General features: G+C 33.8%; 2 protein-coding genes across 2 annotated transcripts; one reads left to right on the top strand and one right to left on the bottom strand.

Moving 5' to 3' along the window:
• Nucleotides 1–335: 335 nt before the first annotated feature.
• LOC114421508 (DNA polymerase eta) lies at nt 336–6,819 on the bottom strand. The gene is made up of 16 exons (XM_028387464.1): nt 6,688–6,819; nt 6,486–6,606; nt 6,036–6,147; nt 5,768–5,938; nt 4,942–5,106; nt 4,733–4,836; nt 4,409–4,528; nt 4,040–4,163; nt 3,652–3,765; nt 3,298–3,513; nt 2,863–2,971; nt 2,673–2,770; nt 2,197–2,266; nt 1,988–2,115; nt 905–995; nt 336–823 (listed from the first exon to the last, which is right to left on the bottom strand). Exons 1-16 carry the CDS (start codon nt 6,761–6,763, stop codon nt 531–533), a joined length of 2,112 nt encoding a protein of 703 aa, XP_028243265.1. The 5' UTR covers nt 6,764–6,819; the 3' UTR covers nt 336–530.
• A 147-nt stretch (nt 6,820–6,966) lies between these two features.
• LOC114421509 lies at nt 6,967–8,173 on the top strand. The gene is made up of 3 exons (XM_028387465.1): nt 6,967–7,099; nt 7,464–7,647; nt 7,757–8,173. Exons 2-3 carry the CDS (start codon nt 7,477–7,479, stop codon nt 7,826–7,828), a joined length of 243 nt encoding a protein of 80 aa, XP_028243266.1. The 5' UTR covers nt 6,967–7,099; nt 7,464–7,476; the 3' UTR covers nt 7,829–8,173.
• The last annotated feature ends 4,796 nt before the right edge of the window (nt 8,174–12,969 follow it).

Here is a 12,969-nt window from a genome sequence, read left to right as displayed (position 1 = left end):
TAATTGAAAGTTAATATTGTTATATTAATGATAATGAATTCTTATTTTCAAAGACTTCAATCTTCTCCGGCAGACAACTAGCCTGCTTGGAACTACATTTCAAAACCACAATAGAATGGATTGGATAAAGAAGCCATGTTATTATACATTATTAAAATGAACGTATACATAATTCAAGGACGCAATGCCAAACTTGACGAATATGTTTTCAATCTATTTTACATAATGGAAATTTGTTTCAGTTTTACATTATTGAGAAACTCGAGATTTTTTTTTTTTACATTTCTCTACATCTGCCACTTTGATTTTTTACATCAAAGAATTAAAACCAAACATGCACTAGCAATTTTTTGTTGAATTCGGTCGGATATAATGATATGCATTATTTACATAAAAACCTTACATGGAGCATCATACTTAAAAAACCATAAAATGTCTCAACCAAATAGCCAAATCACAAATCAGCTACCTTACATATTTCTTAAAAAAATCAGACTAATATGTACAATAAACCAAAGTCAATAATCATTTTATCTACTTTTGTCAGGTGAGAAATAGTGAGTAATACTAGAACCTCGTTTAGCCACATTAGGCCGCTTATGCGGCCTAAGCCAGATTTGAAACTCTTGCTGAATTTCTGGTGGTAATTCATTGATGATAGAGGGGTCAATCTCATTGATGTTATAACTCCAATCTTGCCTTCCTTGTGGCATATTACCTACGCTACATCGACTCTTGTTTGTATCAAACTCTTCATGAGGGTGCTCAGCAGGCATCTCAACTTGAATACAAGTTGAATGACTATTATCAGCAGAGTGAGATCCTGCAGTATTGATAATATTAGGATAAGAAACAGTTCTAGGATCTCAAAGAGAAAATAAAAGGAATAGAATCAGATAAATACCAAGTGATGATGATATTTTGACATTCTTCTGCTCCAATGAAGACTGGGAATTATGGTAATTATTGAAGAAATGTACAATTGAACAATTCCCCTGCCACAAAAATGATTCTTATACTTTGAAAACTTAAAATGTTAAAATGCAATAGATTCATGGCTGAAACTCCAAATCATTATATCAGCGTAAGCTATTAGAATTTATTACGCTTTTAAGGGAAAACCTATAAGTTTATTTGTTGATATGACAACCATTCTTTTCATATCTGAGGCTTCTACAGTAATATTATATTATACTATATTACAATTTAGAACAGACAGATAGGGAGACAAGATTCTCAAAGCTGAACCAATTATTGAATAGGCTGAGAAGGACTGATAGTTGAACCATGGCCAAACCAGACTAAGAGCAAGACATTGGATGCCAGTAGTAGCATGTCATGCAAAAGCCAGTAATACCATGTTATTCAAGTCACTCTTGTGGGCTGAGGCACCACAGCATCCACTTTTTCCAGCATCTATTAGGTGCTTTTTGCAGCATGCATCTTAGCATCTAGCTGGGTGAAACGTGGGCATTTGGCAAATTTGGGCCATCACAAAAGTTGGCTAGTGGATCGGTCTTTCTTTTTGACACAAAAAAGATATGATACAAGTATTAGCAGGAAAAGAATTGTATATTTATGCCTTAAATAATTAAAACCATATTGGTTTTGGTATTAGCTGAAAACTATTTAAGAAAAGTTTGAACCACTTGACCTTGTGTACATACTGCACTGACACCTGGTCTCAGACCAGTTTTTAACAGTTCTGGAAATAAATTATTTATATACTGTGACAGGGTCCGTAAGTAACTGATTTCCTTATTTACTAGCTTAATTACCACTTTACCAGCTTAACCAGTTTGGTCCAGTTTGCAGAACTATGATTGGAATTCAGAATGAAGATAAAATACTCAGTCAAGAAAATTACTCAGCGGCACACTAACCATCCTAGATCCTTGTAACTGATTTGAAGGTTTTTATGCTCATGATTGCACTTAAGATATGTTAAACTATATAAACAGTAGCAAAATAGTGTCACAGAGCATACTTGAAGCTTCTTTCCTGCTGTCTTTTTCTTCCCAACTGCTTTCAAACTAGAGATATTCGAAACACGCCTAAGATCTGTTGCAGGTAAATCTCTATGTGGCTCATTGTGCAGGATTCTGTCTTCGCTTCCTGAAATAAAAACAATCATAATCTCAAAAGGAATCAAGAGAGAAGATAGAATGATAAGCTAAAACCAGCATCGCACAGTACCTGAGGGTGACACGAGGGAGGATTCTTCAGTCAAGCCATCTGCTTTACAGGATAAATGACACAACGGATCCTGTAAAGTAAAAAAGAGAAATCCCATGAATCATTATTGGACGTGTTTTCTACTCAAGCATCGGCATATAGAGAACAAAAGCCATAGGTTTGAATTCTGATGCACATGCATGCAGATTTTGTCAACAAATCCAGTAACATATTGGCATTTTACACTTATATTTTCATACACGGATGGCATGTCTATCTGCTAACTGCTATCAAATATTTCTACGAGATCCCAATATTAGCCATTACAACTTTTCTAAATCTATCCATCTTGTAGTCGCTTAAATTTTTCCATCATAAAAATCTTCTGGTAAATATATTTTTTGTTAATAAATGTAAAAAACATTGTTCTATATGTGTAATCATATTACAGATCTTCATATAAAATCTGACCATGACATATACTTGCTTTGATATACCTGTTGATCCAAACAAGCCTTTGAATCTTTCATTCCTGTGTCTTCAGGATATTCAAGCTCAAATTCATTGGGAACCAATCCTGAACAATTTCCACTTCCTGCTTAAGCATATAGCCTTCATCAAATTAAAGTTGAATGCAAGAGATTGACTAATTTAATAATTAATGCAACGAATGAGATGATGTAAAACCTGAAGGCGAGGATGGAGCAGCTTCATCAATCACAACATCCAGCGATTGATTTGATGTAGAACTGGATGGAAATGACCCTCCAAAGTATTTAACAATTGAATGTGTCCCCTAGACACCATTGCCATGTAAGATGCAAAATTTAAATACCATTATGTGACCCTAAAAGCTATCCACTTGCTTAGGACCAACCAAAAAAGGAAAATAACATTGCAAGCCTCGTTTTAACAGGTATAAGCCAAACAATGAATACATGACTTAGAAATACCAAATACTAATAGTAACAGTATACCACATGCCATAATAATAATTACAGGTTATTTTCATTTCAAATGCTAGTGATGTTTCTCACTGTTTTAAGGTGATCCAGTATTAGGAGGCATGAGATGAACCCATATCACAACCAAAACTTAGTAATGCAAGCAGTTCTAACTTACAGATGGTATGGACACAAGTTTACTTGCAGAAACAGAAAGTGATGTTACTCCCCAGTTGTTATTTTCGTTTCCATGAGCCTTACAGTTGTAGAAGCCCAAAAAATCACGTAACCCAGCTTGAAATAGAATTAGGGCATCCTCTTGAATCTTTCTAGTCCCATACCTTAAAGGACAAGATTTAGAAGGAAACTTTCTATGAGAATCTGAATCCCCTGTCTGCAAGATAAAAACACAAATAAAATCACCAATGAAGATAAAAGAAAAGTCAATAATCAGAGATAGAGAAAAAGTAAAAATGGACAAATTTATCCAAGTAAATGAGAATTATGTAAAGATCAGTCACAGAATAACCACCTTATATGCTCTAGCATGTAGAGTCAGTGTCTGTGCAATCCGTTTGTTTTGATCAAGGTCAGAGTGAAGGCGTTCGTTCAGCTCTTCACACAATTGATTAAGCCAGTGTTGAACCTGAAGAGAAAAAATGAATCACAAAAAAGAGATGTACAAAATTATGAAACTACACAAAAATAATAATAATAATAATAATCCTGCAAATGCCAGCCAACAGAAACTCTGAATTCTGAAATAGAACACATAATATTTACAAGAGCAATAAAAATATCTGATCGAAATAAAGAACCGGGAGTTTTCATCATTTATCAGTAATAATAAGCTTCTGAGAGTGGTAACAACCAAAATAAAGTGCTAGGGCCTAGGGGTACAGTCAGATAAGAACACTCACAGAATCAACGGTTTTCAAAGCCTGAGGCCCAGGAAATGTCTTGCCAGAACCATGGCTCTTTGGAAGTAGTCGCCCCTCAACTTCTTCCCCACTGATTCCTCTAGCAATATTCCACAACCAAGTACTGCAATGCTGTAAAAGCTAGAATCAGGAATAGAATACCAACAGATTGCAATGAAGACAATCAAATGGACAGTCATGAGTAATTAAGTAACTAAATCAGAACTGCATGGCATGCAATTGGAGAATAACACAAAAGTTGCAATTTAAAATATGAGATCCCAAAAATGAAATCAGCAAAGACAGCCAAATGATGCTTTGGTAGTAGATATATATAACATCATGTAAGAACTTAGAAGACATACTCACCCAGTATTGATCCCATACCACTGTTGTAACTTCTCCTCTGAAAACTGAAGCAGATCACCAACAGTGTTGACACCAAGATCACTTTGTAAGGAACTCCCCAGCTTTCCCCCAAGGTGTTTCCTGAAAGTTAAGGGTTCTTCAACATCATGCTTTACAATCTAAATGACCATGGTCATAGGAATTTCAAAACAGTTAGAAGAATTACAGAAAAAGCAGCCATATGATATCTTCATAAACTTCAAAGAATGTAAACTCAAGGCAAAATAAAATAAAATGTAAATCTGAGTGAAGTACATGACAACATCTTTTAATTAATGACATTACATTTTCTTTATTGGCAAAGAAGCAAGCAACCCTTCAACAGATGATTGTGGCACAACTGTTTGTTGTGCAGGTTTGTTCATAGCACTTGCAAGTTTAGCCAGCATCTGAGAGAAGAACCAGACACCAGTTAATGGCCATATAAAGCATCAACAACTTGTCCTTAGGAAGAAAGTTGTCAGAATTTTGGGGACACCAAGACTGCTTTTTACCTTATTATGAGCAATACCAGCAGAGCATGTGAATTCTGTCTCTTTCAGCACCTTCATCCTGAGGTCACACACAATGAGAGCCCCACAAGCTAATAGCTTATCTTGGTAACTAGCATCACTCCTGCAAAGCCACTTCCTAACTTCATCTTTGGCGTCACTTCCATCCTGAATATAAAAAATCAGTTTCAGTACTCCCATATACTCTCATGTCATGTCTGTGTTACCATGATTTATTTAAAAAGAGAAATTAAAGAGGTGGCAAGTTAAATGGGTGTATTACAACATTGCCATAAAAAGTATGGTCCTGAGAACTCAACTGGACTGACCAGTTTAGCAGGGATTTCAGTAAGCTAGCAAATCATTGTTCTCTATCATTTATGCCTCATTCAGTGTGCCCCCCCCCAAAAAAAAATTATGGTAGACTCACTTTTAAGTTTAATGTTATACTTAATTCAGTTTTATTATTTGGCATAATATTATAATATTTATATCAAAAGTAATGATATTGAATATTTTTGATATAGCTTTGTAAGATACTAAATGAATATAACTTTAATTATAACATGGGAATTAAGAAACATTCATTTTACAAATTACATTTTTAATCAATTGTTATTTAATCCTTTATTTTAACATAATTTGAGCTATACACATGTGCACACAGCAAATGCATAGACACAAACATTAAAGTTAACTTTCAACCCTCATACTTGCAAACCATGAAGCACTCTCTCAGTTCATTGATTGATCAGGTTTGCAGAATTTTGATATTAACACTAATAAAGAAATTGCAGAAAAGGCAAGATATTTAAGCATAACCTCTGACCTTAATTTCCAAACCCAAAACATGTGACTTGAGAACTTCATCCTCAAAGTCTTGCATGCTATCCAGAGGAGTTTCCATCAACATGGTTTCAGCAGCATGGGTTAGATCAAGATATACCTCATCAATCGAAGCCCTTTCGCAACGGCCCTTCTGTGAAAGAACCGAAACAACCTGAAAATTTTGAAATAGGGCACTATTCAACACAAGGGAATGAATGACTCCAAAGGTTAAAAAACAAAAATCATTTAGAAATGCCATTGCCACATACCTCTGAACCCGCATTCCTGTACGAGTTGAGATCAGCCTTACCACGCGCCACCGGGACTTGGACCAGTTGAATTTGCGGGCATGCCTCCTTGGCTTCATCCCCTCGCATTGAACTGCAAAAAAAAAAAAAATCACAGGTAAGGTGAATATGAAAGCAGAGAATAGAATAAAATAAACAGTAAATGGCCAATTTAGTATCTGAAACTGTGATTCCCTGTCATTTTTGTCCCTAGAATTAACGAAATTCAAAAAATAAAAAAAAATCTAGAATATGTAATTGTAATCCATCACTCACTTTAGTCCAAAGTTACATGGAAAGAGTGACTTAAGTGATAATATTAAGCTATTAAATTTAGGGACTTAGATGAAATGAATTACAATTGGAGATACAAAATTGACCAATTACTCTATAAAATGAACAGCGTGGTAATGTGGGAGTGTTGATAATAACCGTTTGACGCCACATCGGCGAGCCTCATAGCTAACAGCAATGAGGGCTCCACCTTTGTAGGAGTTGTACTGTATGACTGCAGAGGGCAAGCCTCTTAAATTTGGTTGCTTTCTCTGTTCCACTACACAAACACAAACAACATCGTATAATATATCACTAAATTCACTTCTCAAATTAAAGCAGAATGGAAGGGTTATGTTACCTTGAACATAGAAGCAATCCATGTCTACATGAGCAATCACTCTTCCATCGCACGTCTCTCGCCTCGCCACCGGCATCTCCTCTTCTCTTATTTTCCCTCCAAATCTGTTTTTCCCCTTTTTCCCTCTGCACCACACTCACATCACAGTCACACTTTATAATTATTTTCATTTATTACTTTTGTTTATGTGTTCATCATATTTTGATTTGGGTCAAGTTTCTTTTTTTTTCATTTTGGGCTTCTAAGAACCTAGGCCCATAAAAACCAAGCCCCAAAACAAACCTTTCTGTAACCCTAACACTGCGAATCGAGGACACCCTTCGGTGGAATCATCACTGCGTCTTCTTCAACCAACCACCGCGACCAGAGCTCTTCTCCGCCGCGTCCGGAGCTCTTCTCCACCACGTTCAAGGTCATATTTGACTCTCTGTTTGTGACACTTCACTTGCTAATATGATTTATGAAGGAAAAAAATGGATGAAATGAGGATCTCTTGAGTGATTTTGATCTTAATTTCGATTATCGATCCATTTTAGAGTGTTCATGTCTCGTGTTTTGTACTAGGAGTGGGCACTAGCCACTACTGCAGTATTTAACTTGTTTTGTTTTGGTGATCTGATCACATGAGCAACGCATTAGACTGTTCTTAGTGTTTGATATATAATTTTACATTTCTTATTAAAAGTACATCACAATTTTCAATTATGGCATGTTTATTTATCTGTGTAAATTAAAAATTGACATTTTTTTTGTGTGGATGTATCATGGATGTGAAGTTGTTTAAGGATAATGGGTCGGAAAGCTGGTACGCTTTTTATCAACCCCAAGAGATTCGGTAATCTTCAAAAACCTTGCATGAAGGAAATGGCATTGTTTCTCAGTTGTATGGCTGCAAACCATAGTGACACCGAAGCCTGTGCTCGTCAGAAGGAGCTATTGAATGTCTGTATTGATGCTCAGGTAATAATATAGATATACAGTTTAATCAAAACTGCTTTTAGTTGCCTTTGAGTTGAGAATTTAAGTTGTGCAAGAGGAAAAAAAAAACACTTCAATTTTGTTTTTACAGAGTAAAAAGAACAGAAAGTCTTGGGGGAGTATCAATTATCAACTGCAGAGGCTTAACCGAGGAAGGAAGTAACTCAAGATTTTTCATACGTGTATTGTTTTTGCAATTCAAGGGAAGCTTAGCCTGTTATGCACTGCTTTGGTTGTCAACCTAGAATGACCATACACTAACTTGTATTCTCCCTTGAAGTATCTTGATGATAAAATTTCTACTTTTTGTTTGTTTAAATCATTTAATTAAGTTGAATGAGATGGTGGAATAATATTGGAGAATACCAATGTAACTTCGTTTCTGTATCATTTTAAGCTTTAACATGCTACATTTCATTTATGACACCATCACTCTGATGTTGGTTGCCCTTCACACTCTGTATGATAAAATTCTTTTATAATTGATGAAAATGATAGTAGTTGATCATCTGATGCTTTATTTTAAGTGGTTTTGAAAGATTGGCAACACATTCTCTCACAATTGATGAAGGTGGTGGATTATGTTGTGCATTTTTTTGTTCAGTGGTGGTAGTGTGCTGGTGGATTATGTTGCGTTTTTTCTTACACAGAAATTTTAATAAGAAAATTACTTTATCATCACATATAGACATGATGATATGGTAAAGAAGTCAAATTTTAAATGATATGTGCAAAGATATTTTGTTGAGAATATATATAAATCAAACTCTTTTACTTAACTTTTTACATCTTTCAGTTCAGCTCCACTTTAGATGGTGATGTCAAATACTCACTTGTAATTTAGATGGAGAACGCAAATCTTGTTCTTTTCAGCTCAATTTCTCGCAATTTATTAGTTGCTATCAAGCCATAGGATGGCTGAGTGCATTAGCTTTCTTATGTGTATTTTGTGTACAAAGTGAGTCTTTTGCTGCATAGTCTGCCTTTAATTATATGTTTGTAATTTCATCAGTCTACCTTGGATCATAGTTTGAGTGGAATTAACAAATTTTAAGTTTGTATGTCACAATGGATTACAAGAAACCCCCTGGTGTTTTACCATGGCGTCATTATCTCAGTTTATGCATTATCTTCCATTAGCTTGAATGAGAAAAAAAATGTTTGGCAGGAAACTGTTTGGCATACGCATCTTCTTCCGCATAATTTGTTATTGGAGTTAATAGAATGATTTATGGTTTGAGAAATAATAAAGAAATTCTTTTACCGAAAGACTAACTTGTAAATAAAATTAGTGGGTTAAATGGTGGAGGAAATTATGACTTTCTGTAATTTGATTAAACCGTCGAAAGTCGCATACTTACACCTGATCATCTAGTTGAAGGTCTCTGAGAAAAATTTAATTTATGTTATATTCTTTTTTTTCTTTTTTTAGAAGTACTTGTTAAAAAGTTTATACAATTAGAATCAAGTTTTTATCATCTTATCTGTTTTCACTTTCCATGCCCTTCGAGGCCCCAAAAAATAAACAAATTGTTTTCTTAAGAATACATACAAGTTTCATTACAATAAAAAAAATTGCAATGATATTTCAATTTAATAGTAGTAAAGGCCTGTTTGTTTAAGTTTTAAAAAAAAAACACTTTTTCTTAATAAAATAAGAAAATTTCTGCTTTTTTGTGTGTTAAAATATCATTTTTAAAAAATGTTTTTTTTAGAATCACTTTTTTTTTAATTTAAACAAACCAGCCAAAATTATGTCTTACGATGACAGAATTTGTAACTTGTTATCTTCTTGCCTGGCCTATTTATCACTTGCTATCCTGTGTTGGAAAGGATGATTCATTCATTTCAATTGTTTTACCCTCCCCAGCTTTACATTACAGGCTAATATATATTCTTAGTGAAAAATACTACAGTCTTATTTTTCTCTCAAAATTTAAGGAAAACCAAGTTACAAATGCATCTATGCATATCAATGGATCTTTAAAAAATACTTATAAATCTAATTATCAGTTCTGCTGTTTCAAGTTAGCAGAACGCTTACGTACGTACCTTCATAAGTTTCAATGTCCAACTAATGAAAAAAAAAAACCATAAAATGTTTCGTAGACAACCATGGTCCAATTCCAAATTAAAAAAAATACTCGAATAAATTATTGCCGAGGACATAAATCAAATTTGCATGATGTTTTTTTAGCTTAACTAGTGATTTTCAATTAGTAATAGATGCATGTGGTCTCTCTACTAAAAAAAAGCTGGAATTGGGTTTATTGGAAAGAAAACAAGTTAGAAATTTGTTAAGGGAAGAAATGGGTTCATCTCACTTGCATGTGTGTGTAGAAAGAGAGAAAGTACAAAATATAAGTTAATCCAATTACACAGTTGATTTTGGATTAACTAATTGATACAATTCATATAGGGGTAGATTGGTTTTGGTGTTCAACCAACACATCTCACATTCTTGTCACTATCTCAGCCTGATTTGTTCCGGTGGAATCCTCCATGCAAATGCAAGTGGTGTTAAAAGACAATAATGACATAGCTGCTAGGTTTATTCGGTCATCAAGGTAGAGTGGGCTTATGGAGAAACACTTGAGAACCATTTTCACTTTTGTCAGTTCAATGGTTCCTATGTAGCACTCGTACCGTATTAGAAAACTAGGTTTGGATCTCTCAGCTGGCAGTTCATCCAGAGTCCAAACTTTTATTGCACTAATGCACTTTACTCCTTCATAGAAGGTTTCTCAATTCCATTTGGTTTTATACTTTATTTAGAATAAAAGTGAAATAGATCGAGGGAAACCAAATGGGGGGGTCGAGTAAAAAGGACACGTTGTTTCGATAGATAAAAATACGAAAAAGTGAGAAAAGTTTCTTTATTTGTTTACATAAGTGGAAGTGAGAGTAAAAATAAATAATTAAACTTTATGAAAAATATTTTTACAATAATTAAAAATAACTTAAACTTTTAACTCCATTTATTTAACATCAATTTATTTACTAGTTTTTATTTTTATTTATAAAAAATACTTAGGTTTTTAAGTAATTAAAACAAAAACAAACAAAAAATTAAAAAGAGAGAGTTCTTCTCCCCCACTTCACTCCAATTTGTGGGGGGTGGGTGGAGTTCTTTTTCTGGGTTCCCTAAAAATAATCTTCCTTTCTATTCTATTCATATTTTATTTCATTTTTCTCCTCACTATTTACACTCAAACAAAACATGTTTGAAAAAGGGTCTTTATTTTAAAAAAAAAATGTCATTTGCTTGTAAATATTAAGACTAGCTTCTATCGTTGATACAAATTTTGTACCAAAAAAAAATATCAATAACCTTTTTAATTAATGTAAAATAGTGTATTTTGTTTTTCTTATATGTTGGAGAGTACGTGGAAGGAGTAGTACACTACAAGTGGCAATCTATTATTAAACTGTTAGTAAATAACTACTGACACTTTTTTTGTACTGGATATCATGCAGCTAGCCAAGCATGTGCAACGGACATAATGCACCAGCTAATTATGGTAGTCGGCTCTTGCTAGTTTTGGTTTTTTACTTGCTAGCTACCTCAACATTAGAGTAGACTTTAACTCCAATCTCCAAACATGCATATATAACTACATTAATTGGTTTGACTATTTTGACTTATATGGTCATCCTTTTATCCACTTATTTTTAGTGTAACACTAATTAATAGTACTTCTTTACTTTCATCTCGTTGATCGATCATGTGGGTGAGTGCTACTCAATCTTTGTGTGCTCTTCTTGAATTTTCTGATTAGTATTTCTCATTGTTTTTTCTTTCTTTTGCCATTCATGCATGAAAATTGAAATTGCTATGTCTCTTGCCAAAAAGAAAAAAAGAAATAGAAAATCACTACCCTGTGACAGTGGATAGAATATATTAATTCTTTCTTATCATCGTTTTATTTAATTGTTGTATAAGACAATCAATCAATTCTTCCTCAAAAAAAAGACAATCGATCCACACATATATATTAACTACAATTGATTTTATCAATTCTTATTATAAAATAATTTTATTTAATTAAAATACCTTTATAACTACATGTGTTATACAGTTATACATTTATTAATGCATTTATTTATTTATTGAGGAATATAACAGTTTGGAATAATATATAAAATATCTAAATTAATATCACTGTTGATTCGAAATTAATCTCATGAATGTGTAGTAGCAGAAGATATGACAAGATCCCACAATCGAAGTGCTTGAATTTGCAATCTCTATGCAGGATGCTTTCAGAAATCATCTTTGGATCTTTTATAAAATTTTGTTTTGTGCTCTCTTATATTTTCCACTACATCAAGTTGATGTCTGCGCCGATTGTGCAAGGGAAAATTCCAAACAGACATGGGCCAGCAAGGGCTTGTGGCGTTGTGGTCAGTGTCAAAACTGCTACACACATCAATAGTGACATAATCCCAGCATGAGATTTGGCACTTTATAACATTATACGATAACAATTAACTAACTTTAATTTATAATGAGGCAAATGAACATTGCAGCAAATTAATCATGGGCAACAAATTAAACAGCTTTCATGCTATAATTTTTAAATGACCTAGCCTTATTTAATTCAAATAGTGATATATGATATATGTAGCTAGGAAAATTAACATGCATGGTTATGCAATTATCATCCTATATAAATTTAAAAACAAAAAAACTAGGTTACACATTATGGATGTATGAAAATGGAAGGTGGGTTGCATTGTTTGACTTTGTCTAAAATGAAAAAAGGGGGATGAGTTGATATGTAGGGATTCCTTGGGAGTGAACATAATATACTAAAAATGTTTAGTTAGCCTTTTTCTAAAAATAGAGGTTTCTTGAAGGAACACAAACATTTCCAAACCTGAGCAAGAGCCCTTTTTCCATAAAATGAATGGTGAGATGGACAAATGATAAAGGGAAGGGGAGAGGGAGGGGATTGACACGAACAAGACAGCGTGACAGAAGAGGGGGGGCTTTTCTGACTGAGATTTTCTTCCCTTAACAAAACCAAACAAAAGCCAATAGGCTAAGAGAAAGGGAATATTATGACTCATAGAAAGAAGAAAGGAATAGTCAGATAGAGATCGAGTGCAATAAACTGAATGAATGAAGAAACAAACTAGCTTAGTGGTATGAGTAGTAGTGAGTACACTACACACGAATGCTCGATCACTGAGCTATCTTAGCTTTACTACTGAATCATCCTCCAAAGCCAAAGCAACAAAAGCTTTAAAATTTCCTTTGGTAGTTCACGCCTGCCTCATATCGCTGTGTTGTGTAAACAA

Source organism: Glycine soja, chromosome 8 (assembly GCF_004193775.1).
Source record: "Glycine soja cultivar W05 chromosome 8, ASM419377v2, whole genome shotgun sequence".
In the NCBI taxonomy this organism is placed as follows: Eukaryota; Viridiplantae; Streptophyta; class Magnoliopsida; order Fabales; family Fabaceae; genus Glycine; species Glycine soja.
Note: the sequence above shows the minus strand (reverse complement) of the source record. Positions and strands in the feature narration are given on the sequence as shown.

Coding starts and splice junctions, on each gene's coding strand:
- LOC114421509 (XM_028387465.1), top strand. CDS start 7,477: ATGGGTCGGAAAGCTGGTACGCTTTTTATCAACCCCAAGAGATTCGGT. Junction 7,648..7,756: donor ATGTCTGTATTGATGCTCAG/GTAATAATATAG, acceptor TTGTTTTTACAG/AGTAAAAAGAACAGAAAGTC.
- LOC114421508 (XM_028387464.1), bottom strand. CDS start 6,763: ATGCCGGTGGCGAGGCGAGAGACGTGCGATGGAAGAGTGATTGCTCAT. Junction 6,607..6,687: donor GGATTGCTTCTATGTTCAAG/GTAACATAACCC, acceptor GTGTTTGTGTAG/TGGAACAGAGAAAGCAACCA. Junction 5,107..5,767: donor TTTTGGGTTTGGAAATTAAG/GTCAGAGGTTAT, acceptor TTTTATATTCAG/GATGGAAGTGACGCCAAAGA.